This window comes from Aptenodytes forsteri, unplaced genomic scaffold, assembly GCF_000699145.1.
Source record: "Aptenodytes forsteri isolate BGI_AS27 unplaced genomic scaffold, ASM69914v1 Scaffold120, whole genome shotgun sequence".
NCBI lineage: Eukaryota > Metazoa > Chordata > Aves > Sphenisciformes > Spheniscidae > Aptenodytes > Aptenodytes forsteri.
In genome coordinates, this window is record NW_008795938.1 from 2241395 (window position 1) to 2260133 (window position 18739).

At 34.4% G+C, this 18739-nt stretch overlaps 1 protein-coding gene across 1 annotated transcript in view; it reads right to left on the bottom strand.

Annotated features, from left to right (window-relative positions):
- Positions 1-18739, bottom strand: part of SPEF2 (sperm flagellar 2) — a 94775-nt gene that overhangs the window by 15342 nt on the left and 60694 nt on the right. Inside the window, exons 26-28 of the mRNA XM_009285176.1 lie at positions 18168-18306; positions 16620-16849; positions 720-826 (exon numbers count right to left, since the gene is read on the bottom strand). Of these exons, the coding sequence (XP_009283451.1) occupies positions 720-826; positions 16620-16849; positions 18168-18306 (476 nt within the window). The remainder of the gene's footprint in view (positions 1-719; positions 827-16619; positions 16850-18167; positions 18307-18739) is intronic.

Sequence of the window (18739 nt, forward strand, 5' to 3'; positions counted from 1 at the left end):
TATAAATGAACTCATAAATATAATTAATTTTCTGTGCTAAGATTAGATTTTTATATACTGATGATATAGTGCCTAGTTTTCACTAAACTCAGTGGAAATCCATCACTCAGAAACTTTAAAATGGTTTACTCATGCAGTTCATCTGTGTGAAGAATATTTGAATAAAGCTGTTTCCGTCATGTAAAATCCAATTAAAATCTTAATGTGAATCATGGCTTACTGTCAGAAATAATTATCAAAATATGCTAAAAAAAGTAAACCTTTTCATCCCATAGGTTTACCAGCAACATCTGAAAGTAAAATTAATCAGAGAATTCAGTGATGGAAGATCTGGAAAGACTAAATTATAATTTTTCATGTTCCTACATCTGAAAATTTTGGATAAATAAGTTTATGGTCATACAGCTCCAGATTTTATCCTTGTGTCTTGGAATGAAGAACATAAACAGTCTTATTTTAACTCCTGGAAATGAATTTTCAATGGTGTCTAAGGAACTGATATAATTTCAAAATCATAAATAAATATCATGCTGACAAAAGCATTTTATTTCTGGCACAGTGGCTTCCAGAATCTTTCTCTAGTGAAACAGGAGAATTTTAAGGAAAAGTCAATAATGCCCTATAATAGTTATACTCTTGACTTTATCATAGTAAGGACAATGCTGCATCTTCTACACAAACCAATACTTCAGTTAAAATGAAAATAGGGGTTAACTTACATCTGGAAGCATTAAGTTCATCCATGCATCAGGAAGGCAATTTGTTCCAAGATCCAAATTAATCAAGTCAATAAAAATGTCAATAAATACTTTCTTTTGTATAAAACCTAATAAAAGAAAGTCAATATAAAAAAAAATATATTTACCATTTTAAATAGACTTCTTTTTTTAAAGGAAATCTATGTTTTTATTTTAATGGCCATATGGGAAAATTATTTATTTTGCTATTATGTACTATTGATAGTGGTAATATCTTTCAAGCTAAACATAAAATTTTCTCATTTAAAATGAATCATGTGTGGCCTGTCTAATAGCAAAATGTCAAATATTCCAACACACTGCAATTCTTTTGATACTTGTCCTGATCTGCATTGTGATCACTAACCCGTCTTCACACAGTTTACACTGACAGATAATGAGCAATTTACAAATACCAATCACACACATATTCTGTGTATTGAATACCTATCAACCTTTTCTTTTGCTGTGCTCTATTTTAATCAATCATAAATCAATCTCAACTCTTGAAAGCAAGCATGTGTTTGAGAATATGATGGAAAACACAGACCATTATCTGTTAAACTTTGAAACAAAATTGAATTGCTTAAAAAGCTTCTCAGAATTGGCTTGTGGGAGTTATAAATAGCTCTGTCAATTTTATTTTAAAGAAATCATAAGATAAACATAAGTAAATGCAATAAAACCTATTTGTTTGGCATGGATTTGCTTATAAGCAAATAGAAACTTCAAACTTAATGCACAGTATTAAAACACAAAATTATGTATACCAAAATACAACAGACAGATATGAGTCTTTTCTTTCAGAAATGGACCTTGCTGGCTCAGTGAGGATTCACTGTGAAACTTCTGCAGTAATGACAAAAAATGTAAAATAAGCTTCAAATGATCTAAATTTTGAGAGGCAAAGCTGATTTGGTCAGGTTATGAACACTTCTATAGCATCAAAACAGTAAGTTTTCAGATTACCTTTAAAAGCAAACACAAACAGTGAAATACCAGAAGGCCTGACAATTTTTTTCCTTCTTACAGCCAAACTTCTTGTCCTTTTGAAAAGGCATAGCTGTGCACATTCTATGGCTAACAAACTTTTTTCTTTGACGTGGAACAGTGAAGTGAAATTTGTTAAGTTTATGAAGAAATATTTAAGTGGTAAGAATATTAAGAATGTGTTTGAATATTAATTTCATAATGTCAGTATTCAAAATCAAGTTGCCAATTTGAATTAATAGACTACAATCTCTGTAGACCTGTTTCCATGCTTCCAATCAGGAAAGCCAGGAGTAATGCCCTCAGCATGTCTTAATACAGCAGAGAAATCCTATACATATATAAGCTTGGAGAGAAGAGGAAAAAAATAGATTGGGGAAGATTAAAGTCTGTTGGGACAGGAAGAAAGAAGGGAGAAACACCTGGACTTGAAGCCTTATGCCCTACCATAAATTTCAGCATGAAGGCAAAAGCTGGGGAAAAATACTGGCAGACTGATAACAGTGCTCTGATGTTACCTCTTGAAGGTTTTTGAGTACCTACTTTGAGAAAGAACATTTTTAAAAATCATGTGAGTTAGGCTGTTTACTGAAGCACCTTGGACTGCTGATTTAATAATTTTAAGGTAAACAGAAACTTGTATTTTGATAAGAACTTCAAGCCACAAGAATCAGATTATTTCCATACAGCACAATAAAGCCTACATCACAGAAGTATCATTACTGGGAAACTTCATAGAAGATTCAATAAACCTGGTAACTTTCTAGTGGTTCATGGGGAGAATAGGTTATGGTCCACTAAGAAGCCAGTGAAAACTTTATATTAAAATAACAGGAAAAATTTTTACATCTTATTTGCAGTCTCAGATTGTCTAGTGCTTTACCATGAAAAGCCCAGCTATCATAATTTTTATGTCATGTTTTACTGAACATTTCCCTTTCCACATCTGATCCCTAGTACTCTGGCAATCTAACTTCTTTCTCTCACATTATCTTATGGTTTAAACTGTTAAATTCCTACTATGATTTCCCTATATGACAATAAAAAATGCTGTTCCTGTATTTCCTATGGGTTTCTGGCTTCCTAGAACAAAACTGAATTTTGTATTTTGGCGCCAAATTCTAAAAGGATACTAATAGCCTTATGTCACTTTTTGTAAGGCTACATGACTTCAGAAACATACCTAAAAAATATTTGAGAGGCAAGGAAATTAAAGCACTTGAATCAAGAGATAATGTATGAAATGGGATTAAAGGATTGGAGTTTAAAACATTAATCACAATTTATAGAACTTTGATTGGATTGTAGAACATGCTAGAACATAATTTTCAGGTAAATTTGACATCAGCTGATGTAAGCCTATGGCAAACATAAATTATTGTGAGATATTTAAGCACTGTCAGGTCTGCAGTGTCTACCCATTTTTCTTCATCTGTGGTAAATATAAAGAAACAACCCTCTCTTTCATTCAGAGCTAAGCTACTTTCTATCTATTCATTATAGAATTGCCGATGTGCCGTAGGGTAATTTGTTTTACTTTACTATCTCCTCCTGAAACATCTGATGTGGGACAATTCCAAAGTGTCTTCAAAAAGTTATAATAGTTCAAAAACTTCAAATGGAATGTGACCTAATTCCTCCTCATGACATACCTAGGAGGAATGAGGAAGTCTCAGAGAGAGAGAGGAAATCCCTTATAAGCATATAAAAAAGGTATCAAATAACTTTCCTCAATGTATTTTTAGATATTTTGTCTATATTTAATGTATTTGTTTTTATATTACAGAGCATGGAACTGGTTTTGAGTATCTGATTATATTACAAGACAGAAGGTGATTCATCAATTTAATTCAGGGGTTGCCAATGCCTTATAATCATGGAGGGATGCTATGAGTGGGCAGCTACACAGATGGTGCTGAGAAAAGAACACTGATGTCTGCAAATGGTACTCTGCAAGTGGTAAAAGGAAATAATGTCCTCTGGGAAAGAATGGGAAAACAACTCCCCGAATCGGCTTTGTCCACCTAGCAAGACTGGTTTCAAAACAGGTATGCTCTTTACAAAATCTTTTTGTTAAGTCCAAAAAAAAAAGAAACCAAACTCAACAGGTTTTTGTTGAATGATATAGGAGACTGAATAGAAAATGAACTTATTAAATGTGTAGAAACACTTCTAATTAGAAGGGATAGCAAGTATTTTGGAAAAAGAATCAGAATTCAAAAAGGTTTTGAAAAACTGGAGAGATGGTCAAGACCAGTAAGTAAATTTCACTGGAAACAGATCAAAGTACTTTGAGGAAACAGATTGCACAAATTAATACACTACTACATTCCAGATAAAACCAATCAGGAAAAGACTTCAAGCACATTGGAGAACAGGATTAGAATTCAAAGTGAACTTTACAAATTGGATATATAATCTAGGATAAAAAGGACACTATCCAATAAGAATAAATGTCAAGTGCCACACTGGGTTGAAATAATGAACTGCATAAATGTCACAATGGGAATCTTACTGCCAAAGTAAAATTTCTGTAGAAAATGCTCTAGGGATTATGGCAGATTACAATATCGCCAGAAAGTACACGGGAAGACACTGGAAATAATCCTTGTATTCTTTTCAGCTGTTAAGGCTTCTGCTGGCATACAATTTTGGAATTTGCAGATCTAGAAGGATGTATGGAAACGAAAGAGTGCCCAGAAGAAAGCAGCAAGAATCATCACAGGCTTAGAAAACATGTCCTGAGAGGCAAGGTTGAAGGAATTCTGCTAGTTTCATCTATGAAAGGAAGATTATGAGAAAACATAGTAGTAGTTTTCCAGTTAAAACCAAATATTACGAAGAGGATAGGGATAACCCCCTCTCCATAGCTGCCATTAGGAAGAATGATAGTAAATAACATTTATTTGCAGCAAAAATATTTCAGATAGTAGTACAAAACCATATAATCAAACCATATAATCAGAAGGACACCAAAGCACTAAGGAAAACAAACCACACATTCTACAGTGGACTATTTTAAAAGTTTATCAAAAAAGAATGAGGGGCAAATAGTGGATATAGATTGTCTGACTAAACTTGATCCCATTTTTAGACATGGATGGCTTCTTGATACCACTTTCCAACTACTTGCTATGATACTAAGATTTCACTGGTATTTTTCCAAGGACAATGTATCCATTGTCTTCAATCCAAATACTAAAAATGTGGTGCTGCTCCCATGCATCATGGACGTGACTTCAGTGTTATAGATTCTAAATATACTTTTGTTCGTTACTTTGGTTTTTGTCTTCTCCTGTTGGACATTCTGGGGACACATTTTCAAACTTTTTCTAATCTCATCATAGTTAAAATCTTCCCATTTGAAAACTTGGAGGGGAAAAACTTGGTATTATGTGACTTAAGAGAAAATCCTTAAAATTAGCAATGCCACATATCTAACAAGGTATTCTGTATAATATATAGCCTGTTGCTTATTAGGTAAAGTATAACTAAACATTTTTGTTATCTGAGAAATCACGAAGATATTTCAATGATCGATCTTTTATAATTAACCATATTATGCACAGTACTGATGTCTCTTTCTGATCCCTACAGATTAACTCTACCTGAGTGGACTAACATCCCTTAATGAGGCATGCATTCAAAACCTACTCTATTTCTGACATACTATTTAAACCTAGAAGTAGCATGAATATATATGCAAGACACACAAATAAAGACTATATGTGTGTTGTGTGTGTGTATATAGTCTATCTTCTGCAATTACTAGACATGTTTTATATTGAAAGTAGAGAGTTGATCTTGATTTAGAAAAGGGTTGATTTAAAGGTGAATGAACTCACAGTCATTTCTCCCAGATTATTTCTAGTTCATCTTCATCACTGTTAGAAGAACTAAGAAGGGTCATTAATGATGTCACTTTAGCTATCTTTTGATATAAATCATTGCTTTTTCCTTGATGGCAGAAATATATTCTGCTGGTATGCTTTAACTTGATTGGAAATTATCAAATAGAAAGTTGCATTCAGAACGTGTAGAATTATAAAATTATGAAATCAGATACTTCTCTGAACAATTCTCATTCTCAGCTCCTAGATTAAAAATCAAGATACAGCATTCTTATTGCAACCCTCACAAACATTTTTACCGGGAAAAAAAGTGGTTCAAGCTGCGAAGTACATTAGTCATATCCTGGCTGTAAGAGTATTTGCTATGGGAAGACTGATTTGTGCAATTAATAATTAGCAATGGAAAATGGATCTGTTCTGCCTCTGTAGGAAAGTCCTCTGAAGGATGAGTCTGACAAAAAACTGTGAAAGCTCATGTTAAACCTTATTGACAAGAGAATAAAAAGTAGCAACACATACAGACATAGAGAGAAGGTATGACCCAAAATTTATAGGCTACAGAGGTCAAGCAAACATTTGACAGAAATAATGCACTGATTTTCCACACATTTCTCAAAAGAAAATTAGGGTTTTCAGAATCAATGAAGCCTCTTGAACTATTAAAGACTGATAGTAACATGGCAGTTAACTCCACTGGTTACAATGTATTGTGACTCAGCTAAATGCAATAAACAATCAGATAGAAGTTATGAGACATCCCTCTGTCCACATGTCATCAAGGTAACAATGTACTCCATTATTTTTGTTCCTTGTCTTCAGATTTTTAAGTCAGTGATAGAAGGGCAAATGTAAACATCTACTGGTGATTCAGCAACATAAAGAAAAGCCATATTTTAACATTATAATACATTATGAAAAAAATACAATTTTTACACTCATTAACCCTGCAAGGTATTCTGTTAAAGTGTCCATGTACGTTATAAGAAGATTGTGAAATAAAAACTAACAATATTCATCTAGTCACTTCCACAGAGACTCTCCAAATCAAACTCAGAGGAGTAATCCGGTCTTTCATTTGTCATCATATCATCTCCCTGTTGTCTTCTGTTTCTCTGCCAAGTAGCATTCCACAAATGAATAGCTTTCTGGGGGTCAAATTTTTTGATATCTGGAGAGTTCATCTGAATTATCATAAGATCTGTCACACTTTCAGATCTTAGTTTAGTGTGCAAATGCATCATGGTGAGTTTCATTTGACTGAAGCCTCGCTCTGTTTCAGCTGAGCTTGCCGGCAGAGTTAGGATCAAATCTATCAATGTCAGGATGTTGGGATACTTCTTTGAATAATCTGAGTTCACTGAATCCCACGTCAAGGTCTGGATGCTCTCAAATCTAAAAAGCATGGTAAGAAGTATAATTATAACTATCACTAAATGTATTTCCATAATCCTTTTGAGTAAATCAATAAACAGGCACAAATGCAGTTTTCTTATTACCTGTTATACAGCTCTAATTTCAACATGCTCCATTCAGTTTCTACTTCACCTATTTTCACACTAGCAGCTTCTAGTATGACTTCATAATGTTTAGTCAAGACAGACACTTCCTTTTCACCAAATTCTGTAACAGAGGCAAAACAAAAATATTTTTATGCTTTTAAAAAATTTAGAAGGTGCACTTCAAATAGCCACTATCACAGTTCTATACCTTGTTTCATTTTGTCAGGCCATAGTTTAAAACTTCCAATAGTAGTTGCTCTCAAAACATCGTGACTTGCATTGCAAAAACAATCACGTAGCCTCTTCACCAAATTACTTAGTACTTTGGTTCGTACTGCTGAAATATTTCCATTTCCAACAAGCTGGTAACCATGAAAGTGCTGAATGGTCTCCATCAGGCGTTCCTTTGGACCAGCTCTGAAAGATACAGAATACAAAACAATATATAATACTCTTTTATTATATTCTAAGAGATCATGGCTCAGTTGCTAGAAATGTCAGACCTTGTTTGATACATGTGGAGTGTTTCCAGCGTTGACTGCACAGTTGCAAATACGTCTGCAATGGAGGAGTTGTGATCCAGAGTAACACGTGACAGAATGTTGAGGACATTGATGACATCCAACAAGAAGTGAGAAAACTTGACTATCTCCATTCTCAGAAGGAGGTGTAAAAGGCCTTTGACTTTCTGCCGGTTTGAGGCTCTTGAATCTCTTTCAATCTGGAAATCAGTGTAGAAAAAGAAAGCATCAGGTATGTGGACAAAAATTAGCCATAGCAATTAATTTTTCCTGAAGTTACATCCAAATTTTAAACCATTTACCTTGCTTAGATGTAGAACAATTGCAGGATAACCTTTAAGAAGAATTTGTAGAGCTGTTTGTAGACGAGGAAGCCACTGGGAGCCTCCAACGCGAGAAGGAATAGCTGGGTGTAACTTAATGGCTTCATATGTGGCTTTGAGATTATTCTTATTTAGAGGTGAGTTATGATAAAAGTAATAAATATTTCTCAAGACATTGCTTAAGATGTTGTATAGCTGAATATTTTTCAGCGCTCCTTTGTAAGCCAGCTTTAGGCGGTGAGCAAAACAATGCACAGACTGTAGAGAAGGCTGAATTTCCCTCAGAAGTTTAGCTACCCCACTGTTTTTTCCTACCATGACATCTGTCCCATCGCTTCCAAACCCAACTAATTTTCTTGACCAGTCTTGGCTTGCCAGACTGAGCTGAAGATTAATTTGTAATGTTTCCTCAATTGCATTTTTTATAGTTGAAGCATCAGTTTTGTGAACATGTTGAACCCCAACAATCTGGCAATGGACTTTTCCTTCATTTGCAAAGCGTACGTAGACAACTGCAGCTGCTTTGAGTGTACTGTCTGTGACTCCATCACTAATAACAGAAAAGAATTTACATTTCTCCAGTTTCTCTTTCAAAGCTCTTCTTTCTACTTCAGCAATAAAATGTATAAACATTCTTGCTGACTTGTCATTTCTAAATACAGAACCAATATCCACTCCTTTCATATCATCTAGTTTGCACATCCAGTCAAGGTCTGTAAAGGGCCGACCAGATTTAGCAATAGCATGGCATGTTCTAAAAATATTTTCTACTCTGCCTAATGTTATGGAGTTCATGCTCTTCAACATCTGTTCAGCAGAAGCTGTATCTGGTGAAGCAGTACTGGCAGCTTCCATGCAGGTAGCCCAGGCATGAGCTTCACTACTCTGGTGTGTATTTATAAATTCGAGTTTGAAGTCATCGGTGCCAGAACAAAAATTATGAATGTTTTCCCCCAAATCCACATTATGCTTACGACACGGTGCACAAAACATTATTCCCCTTTCATCATCATATTTTAACCAGGAGTATTTTGTTAGCCAAATTTTTGGAAACTGGCGATTCCTCTTTGTTCTCTGATGTTCTGAATCTTTCTTCTCTTTCTCTCTGTCACCAACTTCTCTCTTGCTAGAAGAATTACTCTTGCTTTTAAATTGCTTCAGTGCTCTTATGGCTATAATTTAAAAAGAAACAACTAAATATAAAATAGTTTTTATTTCATAAATTATCAATTGTATTTTTTCTTTTTTCATCCACATTTATTTTGTTAATTTGGGACTAGACTGTGACTTGAAATAAGCAGCCATAAAAGAGAACAAGGAAAACTGAGATCTACTCTTAAATCACTTGGAGGCTACCCAGGACCCTTGTAAGAAATGGTCAGTTTTGACTCCAATTTCTTTTTGACTACCAGAAGTTTGTCAGAATATGCAACCAGTAAAGTGCAGCAGCATCAATATCACTTCTGAAACAGAGAAAAACAGAGTTAGGGAGTGGAATTCAGGATGGTCTTTCAGGCAAAATTTCTCCAGAAGATACTACTGAAGTCACAAACCTATTATGATGCCCATTACACCTGACAGAAAAGTTAACTTGGAGCGAGTCCATAAAGACATAATCAAATACCTGTCATAGAATGTGTAAGATGTTCTATGGCATATGTAGCTGACCTGATCTTCTTAAAATATATTTATCCACAGAATGATTTTATTACTGCTTTGAGAAAGAGGAACTGTATGAGCTTCACATTTTGTTCTCAAAATGGAAACATTCTTAAAGCATTGAGATTGTTCTCAATATTACTTTCCAAATTGTTCTCAAGGTGGTCATTCTTACATTTTGTAGGAGCAAATGCCATAAGCTGACATTTTTGAAAATTCTATCTCTAGAGCTCATGAATCTCCTACTTTTGGCAAGTAATTTAATGATTCTTTTAGTACACTGTTGCCATAAGGTCATGACTTTGAAGAGAAAGCAGTCAAATAATGAAGACAAATTCCGTGCAGAACTGAGGCAATAAAACTAGAAATCTATTCATTGGGAAATAGCAGAAGTAAAGCGCTGAGGAAATGACCTAAGAACAATCTGACTCCCCACCCTCCTTATTGTGATGTGTATGTCAAGAGGCAAAATTAATGATTACATTAAACTAATCACAGAAAGAAATGCTATTTCTGGTACTTTAGAAGGTCTTAAGAAAAAGAGCCCTTGTACCCCACTTTTTTCTATTTTACAAGAAAGGGCAAATTTTCATATATGCATTATACAATTTGTGAGAACTGTTTGTTCCCATTGTCATAAAAATGACAGTTTGTCTGCTCCATTCTATTCTAAGCATCCTGAAAGGCCATATTATAAAAAAAATGTTAGGAACATGCAATTTAAATACATTTCCATTATGAGCGATTCTTTTAAAGAACTTTAAATCTGAGGTAGCAGCTGTGGTCACATGGACAGCAAAAACAACTAGACCACAGAAGCTTTTTCTGACATGTGCCCCAGGACCATACCCAGGACCAAAAAGAGAGGAGAAGCATTCTTAATATACAGTAAAGATTAAAAACCTTCCCTAACATTAGGCAGCTACAAAACCGCAAGAAAAGATGAAAAAGAGATGGGGGGCAGGATTAATGGATCTGCAACTGCAGAAGTCAGAGGGTGGAAGGGACAAAACGGTTGTAACACCTCTATAGTGCCTACTGCTTCTTGAGGTGTATGGGCACCTGTAGAAATTTGCTGTTGATTAGAAAAATGGGGATCAGAGTAGATTCTGTGAGCCACTGCCAGGGATAAGATTCCCTGTGAGATGGACCTTCAATGTTACCAACATTTTTCAAGTTTTGAATTTTTTTTATTTCAAAACACAAGGGTTTAAACTCTCAGAAAAATATGTTTGGGACATCATGTGTTTATAAGTGACCAGTTGTATGTGTCTTCAGAAAGACAGCATATCCTACAGTGTGTGAGAACAGTAAATATATACCTAAGAGGCATGAATCATCAGATCAGCTCTATAATCCATCTAAACTATGATTATACTCATTACAAATCTTCCCTCTAGTACATTCTTACCATGCTTACCTAAGGAAATAAAGGTTATGCAGTTCTGTTGCCCATGTATCTCTACATCAATTTGTCTGTCTGCCAGTTCTCCCTCACTGATAATTTTAGAATGGCCAGTATGAATCAGGTTTGTCAGTAGGTGGTTCCTGAAGTTATGAAGTTCTATAACTAAGGAGTTATGAAGGTTCTATAAATTTCTTTCAGATCTGTTCCGAGGTACAGGAGAAAGATCCTCATAACACTCCCACTGAGGAAAAAGCGGGGAGATGGCCATTATGTGGCCAAGAGGCGTAAGTCAGCCTAAACTCAGTTCCAGACCACACATAGCATCCATTTCATCCTGGCCATAGCTGTGCAAGCAAAACACGTAGGTAAGATGACATGAAAGAAAGACAACAGTTGGGCTTTTTTTTAAATGAGGCTAACAGACATGGAAAGGAACAGAAGTGGGAGGAAACTAGGAACATGGGAAAAGGTGGGATTTGTTGCAGTGGTACTATGGAAAGAACACAGGATACAAAAGGAAGCCAGCCTGTACTACTTAAGAAGCAACCTCTTTTTCACATAAAAGTTTGTCATCAATGAAATCAAAAAGAAAACTAATGTAGAAAAAGCTACACAAGGTAGAATTGTTTTTCATTCAGATCTTTTTAAAAGTGAGTATCATTCACTGATATACAAGGTGACATTGACAAGCATTTATATATGTTTCAATAAGCAGTGCAGAAACATGTAAACAAATGCAGAAAACTAATTAGTGAAGAAATTAAGATTATGACCACAAGTGAAACTGAAAACAGAAAAACAAACATTCAAAAAGGAGCATTAAGAATGACAGCAGCATAAGTGTACACTAGATGTGTACCCTGTGAACCAGGACTGTGACATTTTAAAGGGACGTAAGAAATAAAGGGCAATCACCACGCCTCAGTTATAAGGCACAGATATACAAAAGAGACTATTTCTTAATGATACACCAGTCAGAATATTTTCATACAGGCACTGTATGAAAATATTTCCCTAAACTGAGGAACTGCAATAAAGATTCAGATTATAAATTTATACAGACAACAAAATATGAAGAGATTGTAAACCTATACTAGAGATGAGAATTGTGTTAACATTTTATTCCCTTTTCATAAAATTTTACCAAAACATTTAAAAAGATTCCTATTCCACTCCATTTTCACTGAGAAAAATGTTTCCATAGCAATTTCTGACTAGAAGTTTGGATGATGATCTATGCAAGTTATGCACCAGAGTCTGTAGCAATGCTATAAGAGATGAATGAGTGAAATAAACTCTGAGGCTGAATTATATTAATCTAACTTCAGTAGTCTAAAAGCTAATAATATGGGATACTTCTGTCCTTAGATGAAAAAGACAGGAGTCTCAAAAATATGATTCATTCCCTCCAAGAAACTGAGTACTCATCACCCCCTGCAGGTTATTTTCACTGTAAATATTTACTTCATTTATTCACTAATTATTACTGATTCTGCTGTGTTATATGCCCAATCTTCACTAATTAGCAAGAATTGGGATTTTAAATTTAGAATCACATGGAGTAAGGAATGCCTGTTGCTGCACAGATGCAATGAGGGGAAAGGAGAGTCCTCTGTCATGCATATTGAAATCTTAATACTTGGATATATATATTCAAATGCACAGAAACATATACAAACATGTTCAATATGTTTCATAAAATTAATTGGATACACATTTTTAATCACCATAGGCAAACAGTCACAGATTTCTGAAATAAAATAACATACATGACTTAGTAAGAGACATAACAGGAGGTGTGAGTGAAACTAAGGCAGTAGAATTACGAAATTTTCCATTATTTGGAGGGAGAGTTATTATATCTATTCTGGATCTCTGATTAAGGGCTGTATATCCCAAAAGTTTAGGCATTTTCTATCTATATCATTTGTCTAGTAAAAGATACTTCCTCTGTCTACAAACTTAACCTTTCTTATTTTCAAGTTTTGAAAAAAGCACATTGAAAAGAAATATAGTCTTAGAAAAGATAAGTTAGAGATGATGAACTTATTTCTGTGCTTACATATGGACTTCACTCTCTATTCACATCAAAGTCAGATCATGAGGATTACTATGGTAAGCTCTTGAATTGTTCCCACAAAAGTTCTTGGGAAGAGAAAGCATAATCTATAGACATTATTCAGGGTCAGCATATAATTCTGACTGTTCCACTCAACAAAATATTCTATTAAAAAGGTAAAATTTCAGCTGAACTAGATGCACAGTTTAATATGCCTATCTGTTCCAAATCTAGCAACACAGTAAAACTCAACTGACAAGTCTACAATTTGAAAAGAAACAGCAATACAATTTGTGCATAGGCTGTCCTCTATGTTTTATTGGTTCACATCTTAGCAGACTATTTTATAGTTTTATAAATAAGCATTTTAAACATTTTCTGGATATTGGATATAGAAGTTTTTTAAACCTGAGTGAAGGTTATTCCTGATGAATAATCAGTTCTAGAATTCAAACTGGAATGGTTCATGAGGATCATGACTGTGAAAAAACAAATAAAATTTAAAATTCCCTTGTGTAATTCAGTCATAAAATGGAGAACAAAAGTCTGGGATAGAATCTATTTTGATCTGTTTGGTAATGCAAAACATTACCAACATTGCATCCTCTGAAGCACCTTTAGAAGAAAATTGAGACATTCCAGATGTGTGCTAATTGAATTGACAATAGATGTGGTCATAGGAAGAATATAGTGCTAAAGAGAATCAAAGGGGATGAGATCTAATAGATGGTTAGTTTAATTTTGTTGATAAGAACAGAACATATCCAGAGAGACTGTAGAAGAGGAAAGAAAAAAAAGTGAATGTTAGTAGCTCCATTTAAGACCTGCTACAGTTCTTCCTATAAAAGCGCAGCACATTCCTGAGGCAATATATTAAAGCACTGTTAACAAATTGATCAAAGGAGTTAGTGAAATTAACAAATACTGCAGAGCCACCTTGAGTTTGGGCAATGGCACTTGGAATAATAAAAAAATAATAATTTAAGTATTTCCTTATCAACTGAAAGACTGTGTCAGTAGGTAGGAAGGTCCAGTTTAGGCTGTATTTTTTGTCCATCGGTGCTTAGAATGGTGAGTAATGGGCTTCCATGGAGAACCAAGTGTGCAGGATAGAACAAAGTTGTCTGTGATGAATCGGCAGTTCTTTAATACTTTAAATTCCTAGGAAACACAAAACTATTTACAATTTTTATAAGATTTCTTTTGTAAATACCAAACAATTTTTAAGTATATTGGCACTCCCACTTTTTGCTTTCCTTCTGGCAATGTCAAACATATCTTGAAAAGACATCCTTTTGACATTTACCAAATATCCTGTGAGAAAACTGTTTACATGTTTATTTCTTCCAACATAATAATTTCTCCTTTGTTACTCCTTGTTTTGCTTGGATTTCTAGGTAAAATTCTTCTTCATGTAATCTCCATAATGCTATAGAAAATAAGTCTAATATTCCATTTTCATAACAACTTTAGGAATTTTAATATTTACATAGTACAGAAGATTGGTAGATCTATTTAACTTGCCCTATAGTCTACATCTCGTGTGCTTCTTTGTGTGGATTTCCATTATGAATGCTCAGAGGATTGCTCAGGTGAGCAAGGATTAGAAGACTAAGATGTTTGGCAGCAAATTGAGATCTGTTTAGACATTCTCCAAGACAGGGATTAGTTTGTTACTTTTTTGTATCTCCTTGAGAGCTGCTGTCCAACAGTTTCACTGCCAGTGTGCTGGGTGCTTTAGTGTTGTTCCCTCTTTTGTTCAGTAAGAGACTAAATACTAAGGAGGCATGTATTTTCTGTTGAGCATTCTATTAAACAAGGGGAGACAGAAGGATGTGAAAAATTTTCCTGGTGTTTTAGGCGAGGAAGGATTTAACTCTTCCTGTGGAGTCTCTATAATGACGGGCAGAGGTTGTCTTAGGAAATCTGGGATGTGATTTATGCGGTCTTAAAGTGTGTAAGAGAACGGGAGGAAGTATTTTAAAGATTACTTGCACAGCTTGTGTCCCCCATCCTAATTCAGCTATCCAAAAAGGTAAATATCTTGACTTAATAGTCACCAGACAGTAGACGAATGCTGTTCCATGTTCTTTGGGACCTTATTTTAAATAATAATTCCTTACCATTGTCCCAGAGAACATACAACAGCATTCTTTCACTGTCTGGTGACTATTAAGTCAAGGTATTTACCTTTTTGGATAGCTGTGCAAGTCGTCTGAGGTCATTTTAGTGAATATAATATTATCAAAAGGACAATATTGTAGAAAGATAAAGATTTCATTAGTCTTCTTGCTACTTATTACAAATGTACAAGGAAAATAGTCATTCTGTCTTAAACATGTCAAGAATATTTGAGTTTGTATTAGACAAAATTTTTTAGTTTTAAATATCTTAATGAATAAATGATTTAAAAACAAAAGAAAACCTTTTAAGTGGAATGACCAAACTGGTACCTGCGTTTCACCTATATGGCACTATCTAATGATTACAAATCTACAGATTTTTAGTTTCACATGGCATTATATATGCAATACTATCTGCTAAATTAATCTCTATAGAAGAGCTTGGAATGCTTACACACACACCCACGTTCCTACACTATAGATAAGATGATATGCATCTCTCTAAAGGAAAACTGTAAACATCTTTCTGCCTAAAACACGTTTATGCTCAAAAGGCAATTGGAATTTCTCCATAAATATACATGAAAAGCATTTCTGAATAAAGATTTAAATTCAACTTCATTGTGCCTTTGTGGCCTTATTACATTGGAAGAGTTGGATCCAAAATTGTAAGTACATGTTTACACATTGTATTTCAGGATCTTAGTGGCAATCATTATAATTATAATATGGAACACTGGTAGTAATGAAACCTTCTGCAAAGGTTTATGTGTTTAACTACTTTCCAGCTCAGTTTAAAACTGCCTTACCTAAATTATTTTGTAACATTTATACAGCAGTAGGAAGTTTTGCAAGAACGTCTTTTCAAGCATCCTAAGCCTAAGATTCCCGTAATTAGAGGGTAGGCACATAATAAATGCATGTACAAAGGAAAAATAATACATATCTGAGTTAACATTTGCAAATCACCCAAAAAAACTGGCACGCATTGACTTGAAGAATGGTTAATAGTTATAACAGACCCTATATAATAGTTTCATGAAAATACTGATTTCTTTAAAAATGTGTTTTAAAATAATATAGCTTCAGTGCTCACCGAGCTATGAATTTGTAAACAAGTTAAAGACTTGCATCTTTAAGCAAGGTAAGCATGATACGTACCACTCTTTAAAACACATTAGAGAGACACCTGTTAGAGGAATATTAACTACATGGTCTTGAGGATATAAAGCCCATAGAAAAGACATTAAAAGCTTTCAAACTATCTGGTATTTCACATTTTCAATATTCTGCACTATGACTTTACTTTTATATGTAGCAGGATCTTTAATTCTAGTATGATCTTTAACAATATAGGTAACTAATGTTTAGTAGCTCCCAGCAGTTACTTTAAATTTTAAGTAGGTAACTAACAGTCCTTCAGGAGTGAAAAGGAAAAATTTTTCTTACCTTTAGGTGCCACCTGTAGAAACTGCTTATGAAGTGTAGTAAGTTGTGAAATAGTTAGAGTACCACTTCCAGAGGTCTCTATGTGTGGAACATGTGGTGAAGGAACAGGGTCAGGAATCACTTTTACATCACTGCTGATGAAGAAATCTGTTTCTTCTAAAGTAATTTCATATTGGATTTTGCTAGAACTTTCAATATGATGTCGTGCAACCTCTATCAGCTTTTCAACACTGTGAAAATGTAAATGCAGAAAACAATGAGTACTTTTAATACACAATGTTAATAACTTAGGTTCAAATTTTAATGTGTTTACACTTTGAGAGCTTTCCTGAAGTAAGAATTACAAATCATCTGTGTGAATTTTGTAGTCAGCAAAATCATTATGAAGTGTACTCCTCCTGTGGCAGCAAGAAATCTTCTGACTGGGGTAAGAAATTTATGTAAAGGCAGATCTAAGCCACAGAAGGGACCTGATGGAAAAATATGAAAGGATGAGACTTTCTTTATTCCATAAATTTTATAGGGGTGGAGCATACATGTTGCATCTGTAATCATCCTTTATCCTATTTCAATGCCTTGTCTTCTGCTCTGCCCCTAAATCCTAGATGTACAAAGCATTGTGGAGGGGCATATGAACTCCTGTTTCAAGTGTAATGAGTACAATTTATACAAGGAAACGTCAGCTGTTTATAATGTTCAACTAGACAAGGTTTGGCCTGGGGTGTCAGGTCAAAGGGCATGATGTTCTGTAAATATCATCTTTGGTAGTGCTTGTTGTTAGGAGAGCAAATAAACTGGCTGGAAGGCAGAGGCTCAGCCTCTTTGAGCTACTGCCTGTTAGAGCCTTCACAACCTACATTCATGTCTCTTGTCGTGGGCTTGCCCTGACATGGATCACCTCCTAGTTGATCCCAGGTATGCTTCAAAAGTTAGTACAGGCCAGAAACATTTTCCAAAAGGCTACGTGACCCCTTTCTTTTGGAGAGTAAAATCCTTTAATGATATGGACATAGGCTTCTATGCCAGATGGCCTAAGTGTCATAGAGTGGTCCCAAGCACATTTTATTTATTAGGACAGAAAAATTGCGAAGAAGAACTTTCTTTTTAATGGACCTTGAAATAATTTTGAGAAATGTTATACATGGTGGTAATAACAGTAGGTGGAATTTTCCAGCATGTGTTAAGCACAGCAAAGAAAATAACCCCACAATCCAAAGTGACAGAAGCCACTGAAATGACATAGAGGCTTCTACTAAATGGAATAACTGGTTGTCTGCTGAAGCTCGTAAATCTGCTAAATCTGTAGTCTAGAAAAACAGCAGAACTGATAATCACTTCTACTGCTGCCAGCAGAACCTTCTAATCATCCAAGAAATGAGTTATTACCATTCAAGTATTTAAGGTAAAATTAAATTCCAGTTCATTAAATGAAATTATTATTTTCTACATATTTTTTTCAATTTATTTGCTTCTATATAAACAACTATCTTTACTAGCATAGTCTGGTTTGAAAAAAAAGCTTCCTGTTTAAAATTGGATATACATTACCTGGACATTTCTGCCAAGAACCTGGATCCAAGCCACTTTTCCATATCTTTATAAGCCTCTTCCGCTTTTGTTGTTAGCTCTTCAACAAATGCTAAAGCTTTTTCTTTTATAAGTTCTAGTCGAGATTTTGTAGCTACCTCTGTTTAAACAGTAACGTCATAATAATTAGTATTTATAAAATTTGAGGAAAATTCTCAGTCTTAAGCACCTAAAGTTTAACAAGTTAACCTGGTTTTAGGCAGTAAAATGTTTATTTAATTTATCATATTCTTGAACAAATTGTTTTTCAGAATCACCCCTATTGCACCATGCATTTTACAAAATTGTGTCTTCCATAAGCATCAGAATTCACAAGGTAACAAATGTCTTAAAACTAATAGAGAGGTGCAGGAGATGTTTAAGTAGACAGTGACATTGAACTAAATTAACACTATACAGCAACAGACCTAGAAGCTTAATGATGCAAATGTGAATATCCTTTTACAGAAAAATTTTAAAGAAAACACATCTAAATCATTATGTATGTTAATCACAACAAAAGTTTGCTTTTCTGTTTCTAACGTCCAGCCCTT